This window comes from Balearica regulorum, chromosome 2, assembly GCF_011004875.1.
Source record: "Balearica regulorum gibbericeps isolate bBalReg1 chromosome 2, bBalReg1.pri, whole genome shotgun sequence".
NCBI lineage: Eukaryota > Metazoa > Chordata > Aves > Gruiformes > Gruidae > Balearica > Balearica regulorum.
The window spans coordinates 160638641-160649766 of NC_046185.1; the positions used below are offsets into that span (position 1 = coordinate 160638641).

The following is an 11126-nucleotide window of genomic DNA, read 5'->3' on the forward strand; positions in this document are numbered from 1 at the left end:
TCTTGTGGATGTTTTACAGTCCTAAAATTCTGATCCTTTTTGATAATTACATATATACCCACCGAGACATTAAAATTCAGAAACGTTTTGTAAAACTCTGAATGTAAACTCCACAGGTATCTCAGATTCATTCTTAGACCTCTACAGATGCAGTAATCCCCTTTATCTGCAGAATAATTTTGGCTCTTATTCTTACTATGAAAGATAGTTTTAATCAATATATTGAACTTTTGCTTCCTTGTTAGGTATTGGTGGATTTATGGTACGTCAGAGAAGTCGTACGGGGCAGGGGAAGACTAAAAGATCTCTCTCCAGGAAAGATTCTTCTGGATCTGTTTCTGAGCAGTTGCCTGGCAGAGATGAAGGTAAGTGCAGAAACTGTTTTTAAGGTTTTTGTTCATGCTTAATGCAATAAAAATAACACAACTCATCAACATACAATTCTTTCCAGAGATGTACTACAAAGGAAAAAGGTTTTTTTGTGTTTGTCGTGATGGCTTTATTAATTCAACTGAAAATACACATTCCTACATACTTACAATTTCAACAGAGCTCATGATTTACAAAGAAACTGAAACAATGAATTGCCAGCTATTGTGGGAGATAAATAGTCAGGATTTTAAGGACCGCCGTGTTGTGTCAGAGCTCTGTTTAGCCTAGCCTTGACCCGTAGAAGACAGAAAAAAAGTGTAAAACATGAGGCAGCATTAGAGCAATCCTCTTTCTGATAAACCTTCCTCCAGATGTAGTCCTGATCCACAGGTGTCTTCTGGACCGTTCTTTTTTTAATATTCACCAGTGTTCCACGTTCCACAAATGTGTCTGATATTTTTATGTATCTTTTTATGCTCTGGAAAATCCTATATTAGAGAATTCAACGATATACTGTTGTTGCATGAAGAAATAATTCCTTTTCATTTTAAACTGGATATCTGAGAGTTTCATAAGCTACCTTCACCTTTTATGTTATGAAAGAGGATTTTTAAAAAAATCATTCCATATTAGTTTGTAATACAGAAAGATTTTCTAGACATGTGTCATATTCTTCCATCAGTTGTTGTGTTTTCCAGGGTTGAAGAATCCTACCCCATTTGGTCTCTCTTCTCATAGCAAAGCCATTGTAATGCTTTTGACACTGTAGTACTTAGTAGATTGGACACCTAACAAGAAGTTCAGATTTTGTTAACAGGCCTTGTTTTCTTGCTTGCTGTGTGTGATTAGACTAAATTATTTCATCCACCTGGATTTGTTCACACTAGCTAATCTAGAAAATACTGAGGTATCATTAAGGTGAGATGTGGAATGTGTTTAGTTCAGAGCCTGTTTCCTGTAAAGTCAGTAGAAGGAGGCAGCTGCTTTAAAGGTTGGCTGATAGCCTCTCAGTTACAAGACTTTGACTCTCCTATTATTCTCTCCTGTCTGTTTAGCTATTGTGTATTTAAACTTTCTAGAGCCAGATCGGTCTCTTGCTATATATTTGTACAGTGTGGTGGAGACTGGATCTTTACTACAGCATCCAGGCAATGTTAAAAGCTAATAGTTAAATGTTGTCCTCACTTGTATTTGCAGAGCCACTTTATGAAGTCAACAAATGTTTCTTTTATGAGTGCAACCCAGTATTCTAGCTAGGTCTCCTATTCAGATTTAGTGCTTGCTTTCTCTTTAATATTAGTGTTATAGCTATGTTTTTCTGCTTTGTAAATATTATTTCAGTGTAGTATAGTACATTGTTCCAGGTAGTGCTGGAAATGTTGCTTTGAAGTTTTTAATTTCTATAGGGATCTACTCCTTTAAGTAAAAAAAAAAAAAAAAAAAAAAAAAAAGGCTAAGTTAATTCCTCATTCTGGGTAACAGTACAATGCATATTGTTAAAAAGTGGTATTCTTAAACAAGTATTCTTCAGTTTAAAGTTGAGCTTCTTTTTGTCTGCTGAGGCACAATTGCTTGTTAAGAAAAAAATAACTCAGAAAATCTCTGTATGTCTTAAATCATCATAGCTTGCAGAGAGCCTGCATCTTGGCTGCCAGTGCTCATCAGCCTTACCAAGTTTTTTGCTAGTCGTGTCATGTTCCACCCCCTTTCCCTGCAAAAGCTCCCTCTCAAACAATACAGAGGTCACAGTGTTGGGGAGCCTCGTGCTACTTGCTGTCCTCTGAACGTGGTGTGAGAGATCACTACAGTACAAAGCATAGCTGATTTTACTGTCACAATAATATACTCTTTTAAATAACTTCCCAGGGTCATTAACTTCACGTAATTAGCTTTGGCAAGACAGAAGTAGCAGGACTTAAAAAGTTCTGCTTTTACCTGCAGTGTTTTCCCTGGTCTGTTGAAATAAAATACTGAATGATTGATGAGCACTGTCTGCTTTTGTGTTTATTAGAAAAAACATGCCACTTTGGAATATGATAGCTGAATAAATGTGCAATTTTTCTTGAAGGGCTTCTTCATAGATTTCTTTTTCTAGCCTGTTCGTTATTTATGTGACAGTCTTTTCTCTCATTTAGGAAAAAAAAGGTTTTTACTTTTAATTTGAGAAAAAATAGTGTATAAAATGAAAGGTGATTAATGTGTAACTTAACATTTATGTTTTTGGGGGTACTTCTTCAGTGGAATTATCTTTCAAATATCTGGTTGAATGACACCTATCATTTCTCTCAAATTACCAAATTCTTAGGTGGCTCAGAGATATGAAAGTTAAAGGTCTGTCTTCAGCCAGTGAGGTACAACAAGGTAGCAACGTGACTAGTATCACATATGTTGACATGGGCAGAGCCCAGATGATCAGGTGGCCACATACAGAATACATCTAGGGTCATATTCAATAAACCCACGCTCCCAGATAGGTAGCAAGATACGTTAGGTATGCTGCCACTGTACCTTTAGAGCAAGATACTGAGTATTTGATTTATTTGCACCTGAATGTTACTTTTTAGGTTGGACAGAACAGCTGCCAGACACTCCAGTTGAGGAGTCTACCCCAGCTTCTGAAAGTACTGAGAAAATAAAAAAGCGTTACAGAAAAAAGAAAAATAAACTTGAAGAAACCTTTCCTGCCTACTTGCAGGTAAAGCTATTGGTAAACGTCTTGTGTAATTCCATTTAAAAACCTGATCTTTAGGTGTGTTGATTCATAGTTCATTTAATATTTCTTTTCCGATTCCCAATTTATCATTCAAATGGAATGGAATTTCTATAAAGAATGTTCATAATTTTGGACAGAAAGCTGTATATTATGTTAAATCTCCAGTCCTCTGGTGTTACTTCTCAATGTATAGATCTCTGCTTGTTCTGAGAGAGGAGGTGGAAGGGAAAGCCACCTTTCTTTTGTCTCTAAACTGACACATGACATTTTCAGCATTCAGCTCTGTAGGATGTCTTAGCCTGCTCATGCCGTTTCCTCAAGATACTAAAATTTTTCTTTTCAGAAGATTATAAAATATGATTTGATAGGGGAAACTAGTTTGGCTGCAGTTTGGTGGTTTTATATGCCCTGCATCTCCCTACCACAATAATCTCTGCTTTTTCCCCCCCATTAATTCCGTGATGTCCCTAACAGGTAAGAGGTAGCAGTTGTGGATAATAACCAGGATATTCATGGTGATTGAGCAACTTACCTACCTTCAACCAGTTTATAAACTGCCTGGTTTATATATATCTCTCACCAAGAACATTATTTGGCTCGCTCTTCTTTTCAGCCACCTTTTTCATGAAAACTGTATTATCTTGTGGATGTTCACCAAACTTCATGGCATAGACTAGATTGGGATTGAAAGCAAAGAATTGACAGAGAGGCAGAACAACCTCTGTCTGAAAATAATTTGTATTTCGTAAGTGGGGAAGTGAGTTGGAAAGAAAATACTTAAGCAACATTTCCTTTGGATTAAGAAGAAGAAATATTTTTTTTCTTAATGCACAGTTTTCTTTTGCAAAACATAGAACAATTCTTAGCTTCTTTTTCTTGTTCCTGTAGGAATAAGTGATACTGAAAAATCTATCTGTAGCTTTATTTTTAGCAGCTGTATCCTCAATGAAGATCTTAAAGACTACACGAAAACAGGAGAAGTTGTTACATAATGAATAAAAATTGGCTTGAAAATTTGATAGGTTGTTGTCAAATTACTGAGTACTCAGGCTTAGGTGAGTGGTAGCTGTTATATAATATTTTAAAAGGTACTAATGTAATTGTAACTGCAATTTGACGTTAGGATGATTTCGTGCTAACTGAAACGCAGTGTGTGGTCATTCTAGAATTTGGATCACAGTGTGCTTGTATGGTTTTCATAAACTTCTTGTGTGGCCTTGATCAAGTCGCTCAGTAGCATTCCCCTTAGCTGTCCTTTTTGTGTGAGGAGAATTATTTTCAATACTGAAAATCTTGTCATATATAACAATACTGTATTGGTACGCTGTCTGTGCCACATATACATAAGACTATAGGTTTTCTATGTAATTTAAGGTGGGAATTTAATCATAAGATATTAATAATGTACCTGCCACCGGTAAGTTGTATCCATCGTATCCACGCCTCTTAGCCTGGAAGACATACTGTCATAGCAGAAGGCATGTGAGACTAAGACTGTATTTTTATATTTCTAGTAATCATTGGCTTTTAATTTTAACTTTGCTGTTTACCCAACTTTTTCAGTACAGTGTTCTTCCTACATTGAATCATTTTGTCTTCGTTGCAGGAAGCTTTCTTTGGGAAAGATCTACTAGATACCAGTAGACAAAACAAGATGAGCCTAGATAATTTACCTGAAGAATCGCTTCCACTCTCATGTAAAACAAATCTGACCACCAATTTCCTGGATCCTTCATCTGACCCCCTTCTTAGCTCAACCTCCGTGCCAGCTCAGGCAAAACTGGGACCTCAAGGTATACAAAACTAAAGTTAGTGATAATTCCATAGTTTGATTTTGTTGTTGCAACTGGGGCTTTTCCACTCTCTTTTCCACTTTTCTCACAACGTTCATCTGATGTATTTTTCAACATTCTGTATATTAACTGTCCTTGTGAGGTTAAGTGACATTGATAATCAGCGATACTCGGCTCCAGGGCTTCAGCTTTTTCAGAGAGAGCAGTGGATGGCACAACAGTTGGGACTTGATGCAAATCTGAAACTACTTGACTATAACATCCATGTCTATAAAATCCATGAAAATTAATTCTGTGTAAGAATAACCATACAGATCCATTCTAGAAGACGACAAAAATAATCTAATTTGAAGATATTTTTAGTAGTCTAATGAATTTAGTTGCATGAATATCATCCAACTTTGATTTTCTTTAATGTTTTAGATTATATTAGTTTGCCAGTCTCCTTGGAATTTTTGGTTCACCGTGTTCTTTCTGAACATGAGTGCCCTTTGCGGGTACAGTTTGTAGCCCCTAGGCAATCTTTTGCTTTTACTATTGCAAAACCTTACTGAAGATACTGCTGAGAGTTTTGCAAATTAGCCAGAGGGTTGTGAAGTGCTGCTGAAAGGGCAGCTTCACACAAAGGAGCAATTAAAATTGAAAACCTTACTGTCCCCTCCAAATTATTTTTTTCTCTGTGTCTTGTAGTACGTGCTGTTAGCTACAGGTGTCTTACCATTCTGTATTTTTAAACTTACTATTTCTTAAGTATATTACTTAATTTGTGGCTTGTATTTCAGCTCGCCCTCACTAATTTTTCCATCTAAAAATGCTTACACACATTGATATAGTTTCCCATGTCCAGAGAGTCATTTGAAGAGAGGTCGCTTATTTGTGATTCTTACTTGGTGAAAATCTGCTAACTGAAAAGCAAAAGGCTACATTACAATTAAATGTTGATTGTTACACAGTTGAAGTTGTGAGTAATAGAGAATGCAGAAGTTAACTTCCCCTGAAGGGGAGACTGCTGCGAATGGAGTGTTTCAAGGTCTGTATTTCACTAGTTCTAACGCTACAAGAAAATAAGCTCACGTAGACTTTTTTCCACCTAGCATTCTTCTGAAGCCAAAGAACTACAGATTCAGAAGTCTTTGCTGGCCTATCCAGCTGCAGGATTAAAGTCATTCATGTTCATTTATTATGGTAGTATCAGGTTTTAGAAATTCATGAGCTTGATGTTAATTTAATGTTCTATTTTTCCAAAGTTTGAAAGGAATTTTTTTAAAAACCTGTTCTTTATGAATAAGCCAAGTTGTAAAACTTCGTCATTTCCTCTTATTTTTATTGAAAAATAAATCATAACGAGGTGGCTATTAGTAAATAAATCACTAGCAACGGTTTTAGTGGATAACCTTCTGTGTTTCCCATTTTATATGCGAGAGACTCAAAGGACAGTGCTTTCTGGCCATAGGAACATTCTCAACAATTGTCTCTCAACTGTTAAGATTTCCAGCCAAAATTGTGTCCAGACAGAGCTGTTTGTTGTAGTTGGAGCGCCACTGGGTGAAGTCATCTGCCAGTATTGATCAGTTCCAGTGCAATTTTTCTTAACTCTTTCACTGTGACTTTTGGGGGGAGACACTTATTTCCACAATAGCATTCACATGGTTCATTTTGAGTGGCAGAGACCCTGGTAATTTGGCTAACGGCTGAGCTAGCAATAGGCCCATCTTCCCTTCCGGTTGGTATTGCAGAGGAGCTGCAGGTGAGAACAGTGTCGGAGAGCACTTGTGATATTTTCCTTGTTTTGATATGGATCTGCCTTTGGAGCAGGAACAACATGAACTGCTTTATTCACTGCACTGGGAGCCTGTTGGACCATATTGTTGCCAGCTGTGTTATTTTCCTACAGTGCTATTTCTCCCAAGGGTTGCTGACTCCTGTGAGAGTCCTTGCTTAACTGGATAGGTCTTTTCCACAAGGAAGATGTTCTTCTCTTGGCAACTCCACTTGTTTAATTCCAGTACTATCTGCTTTGCTTTTCATCGTGTGCATAGGGCTGCTAGGGAGTCGAACAGCGATGTGTTCAGTCTGCTCCTGAACTGACGGTGCGTTTCAATGACGCATTCTGTGACTGTTGATTCTTACAGCTTGGTTAAGGGTAGCTGAAGCTTTTGCCAGCCAAGATTGCAGTAGAGATGGGGATTGGCTGAGCTGGCCAGAAGAGGGTTTTTGGAGTCCTTTGTTTACTATTAGTTTCCAGTAACTGTGGCTGAAGTGAGCTTTAGGCTCCCAGTCCTGATTTCTGTCTGGCAAAGAGATTGCAGTTTTGTTTTCAGTTACAAGACTCACTTTTCCTGAGATTTTATAACATGTGGCACTCTACGCAGTGTATTCTGTATGGGACCAACCCTTATAATCGCGTCCAAGACAGCAGAGTGCGAAGAGTTGCTCACTGGGAACACAGAGCACCGGATTTTCAGGCTCTCCCTGCTTGTTTCATGGCATGGTGAAGCTGAAGGTGGTGACTGGGATCTCTTGCACCCTGAGTGGTGTGAGGACTGTCAGCATCTCTCTTGAGTTTCTTGACCTGGGTGTGTCTGACAAAATAGAGGCCTCCTGGCAAGGTGTGTTCTGTGAAGGCTCTGGCAATGTGAGCTTTCCTTTAGTTTGAAATAACTTAAATTCAGTCTATTTTTTCTAGGAATGCTGAAAAAGTCATCTGTTTAAGTAGGGTCTCCTGAGAATGCTAAAGAAATTCTTCCTAGACAAAAGGAGAGGAGTCATCTGAATCTCTGCGCAACTGACTGAAACGCTGCTGGGACATTTTATAACTAGATATGTTGTTGCAGTCTTGGGAGAGGCATTTTTATTCTTTTAGAACTTCATAAATAAATAAAAGTAAATGCATTGGAGGAATCGGGATCACAAGATAGCAGCAGAACTGTGCTCTCTTAGAGATCCAGCATTGCAAGTAAATTATTTTCCTTTTTGCTTTGTCTTAGTTTTCATCTCCATTCTGAAAAAGTCAAATTAATGAGCAGTATTGAGCTATTTGTTTGGCAGCAGATGTCAACCAGCTATTGATTCTGATCTGAAGCAGCTGACTAAAGTGATTTAGTTGTTTCCAAGATAATATTTAGCACACATGGAATTAAAATGAGGAAAAAAAATAGAAGAAAAATGTAAAAATATGCTTTAGATTAGATGTCTTACATGAGACTTATGGATCATAGAGTCTAGCCCTCTGCTATCAGTAACACTCAGCCTTTTTATAGACTTAACAAGCTCCATTTTGAAAGCAGGTAGCTTTTGTCCAACCTACTAATCTCATCAGAAGGCCATTACAGAATCTGATTGCCTTAATAGTTAGGAGTGCTCTAATTTGAAGCCTGAATTTATTCATGGCCAGTTTGTAGCTATGGGTGGTAAACTCTTCAGTTATATCTTTCCATCTGAGCTGTTTCTAGCTACTTATTCCATATATTTATATTCAAAGTAGAAGTTGACCTTTTAGGGGCTGTTCCCAAGAACATTACTAAGGGTTGTGGAGAAACCCACCATAACATAAAATACTACAGAAGAATTAAAGGCTGCTAATACAGTCTTGGTGCTTCCTTCATAAGGGCTTTTTTCTCCCTGATAAGGTGCCTGTCTTCAAGTAGGAATTCAGTGAAAGTTGAAGAACAGCTACAGTTAATCCCTTGCCTACCAGCCTGCTGAAGTTGTTAACATCACCTTGCGGTGGCTGATATTAGTTAGTGACTTGCATAATTAGACCAAATTGTCAGAAGGAAAAACAAGTATCTCAAAACCCCAAAAATAAGCCCAAACCAATCAAACCACCCAATCCCCACCAACTAGGTACTGTTTAAACCCTTACATTTCATAGTGCTTTTTATCAGGTACACAAAATAACTATACCCACAGAGCGATGCGGTTTTGAGGTGCTTTTTAATACTTCTGATACCAATAGGAGCTGTATTCTTTACGTACGTGTAAGCAGACTGGTCTGCACTGGCACATCGATCCACTAGTTGATTGGCAAACATAAAACATGATTTAATTAGGATGGTATCATCTTGTCTGCATTACAAAGGATAAATACAAAGAATGAAAATAGTAAAGTGAAGAAAAGTCATTTTCATTTTGACTTTCAGTAATGGTAGAAGGGGAAAGGATTGTCTGAGAAACAGCAGAAGGAACATTTAAATGACTAGAATTCAGCAGCTTGGAAAGTAGCCTCATGATATAAGTAAATCCTTGGCACTGGGCCTCTAGATTAAGCTAGGCATACCTTCCTGGGGCAGTTGGGTTGTAACAGTGGGAAAGATAACCCATATATCTATGAAATATGTTTGCTCTTTGACTTTCTGGTCCCTTTTCAACTGCCCCGTATTTGTCTTCCACATTGTACATTGTATGATTTGTATTAGTCCCTTTTCTCTCTTTAGTTGTATGTGATTTGTATATTTTACCATCTCTTCACGATTCATTGGTCTTGCAATGATTGCTCGTGTAGTCGTGATAGTCTGCAATTTTCCTGAAAAATATTTTTCTCAATTTTTATTTATTTGTCAAATAATTTTCTTCAAGTGTTGCACATCTGTAATAGTCCTAAAAAACTAGTTAATAAAACCAGATGGGCCATTTGGAGTAATTTCTCTCTAATGAATTGGATGTCATGAAGATAATCATATCCAGAATTTATTATTTAATATTAAATAATTTATTGCTAGGCCCAGGCCAGTTCTTCCTAGACAACAAACCTGACATTTCGATCTGGCTGTTCTCACTTCTTCAGTATTCCTTTTGATCTTAAAAGTAGCATTTCCAATTTCTATTTACTTTCTACTGCTTCTTACTCTTACATTATACTTCCCTATCAGGGTGTAGTAACTGGTTGCTCTGTAGTCTTAAGAAAGGTAGCGGTGGTAAAAGTAACTGATGACTTTCTCACTTCTTTTTTTTTTAATATTCCTTGTTGATTTGCTGTGAGCTGTGTCCTTTATAAAACCTATTTGTTGACTTTTAAATTCATAGGCCTTTGCGTCTTAGAGGCTGCAAGTTCTCACTAGATCTTGAGGTGTTTTTTTCCCCTAAAATCATCCAGTCTTTCTTCCACATGACTGATTACATTATCACTTTCAGTCTGTTGGAGAAAATACTAAATGTAAGCATGTGATGATGGCTGCAGTACTGGCTGGGGGGGAGGACCAGTCAGCCTAGTCTCTCACCCCAGAGTGATTTGGAGTACTTAACACACTACAGAAGGCCCTTATAGCCTGGTAAATCTGTGTTGGGAGTTTATAGCTCAAGCTATAGTACACCACCAGTCATGTATAAATGCCACGACTGGTTGATTTTATTTATTTCATCTTCTACAGGTAGCACCGACGATCCTTTAGCTGATCTTTCTGAGGTCTTAAATACTGATGATGATATACTTGGAATACTTTCTGATGATTTGGTAAAGTCTGGAGATCATTCAGGTATGTATGTTTATAAGGTCTCTCTGGTATTTGTTTTCTTTTTTCTCTCTATTATAGATGTCTTTGTTGTGTTATATCTATAGGTGATGGTCTAGGTGATTTCAGATACAGTTTTCATATCTTAAGAATACCTTGGTTTGAGATGATTTTGTTGTCTTCTACCAAAAAAAAATCCCCAACCTTTTCAACATTTTGTTTTACTTGGCTCTTTGCTTTGCTGCTTAAGAGAGAATAAAATGTAGCTGCCGTTGTCTGTCATACCTGCGTAGCTTTTTTCAGCATGCAGCTTTTTCTTTACTTTTTTTTGTTTCGTGTTATAATCATCCATTTTATCTGGTTTGGGTCCTGTAGGTCTTGATTTATGCACTTTCCAGGTTGAGAACTCACCCTCCCCATTTGGTAAGAAACTAAACAATGGATGATCCATGGTTAGAAGTAGTCATCTTTCCTAGTGGTTTTAGCTGAAAGAACTGCATGTGTAGAAGCTAGTATTCCTTTACTGTGTCACTAATTCATACTTCCATTTTTCACTCTTTCTGTTGTGTTTGAGTCTAACACGACCTGTAAACTCTGCCCTCTGCATTTAAGAGTACTGCCTAAAGTTTTGCTTACAGCTTTTAAAAATCTTCCTGAGTTTTTGTGTTTCATGATACAAAACCATGCATTTTCTTGCTGTCACTGTTAATTTTAATATTACTTCTAGTAGTAGTGTGTAGTTTTTATCATAGTGGTATCTTTTGTAAATTAAAAGCATTTTAACAATGTGAATATATT

At 37.3% G+C, this 11126-nt stretch overlaps 1 protein-coding gene across 23 annotated transcripts in view; it reads left to right on the plus strand.

Moving 5' to 3' along the window:
* KMT2C (lysine methyltransferase 2C) overlaps positions 1–11126 on the plus strand; it is a 199020-nt gene that overhangs the window by 146519 nt on the left and 41375 nt on the right. For 20 of the 23 annotated variants that reach the window (XM_075746661.1, XM_075746669.1, XM_075746670.1 and 17 more), the window contains 5 exons: positions 246–365; positions 2937–3067; positions 4692–4878; positions 10248–10352; positions 10704–10751. In XM_075746661.1, the coding sequence (XP_075602776.1) occupies positions 246–365; positions 2937–3067; positions 4692–4878; positions 10248–10352; positions 10704–10751 (591 nt within the window). The remainder of the gene's footprint in view (positions 1–245; positions 366–2936; positions 3068–4691; positions 4879–10247; positions 10353–10703; positions 10752–11126) is intronic. The other 3 variants (XM_075746685.1, XM_075746673.1, XM_075746684.1) reach the window with 1 other exon arrangement.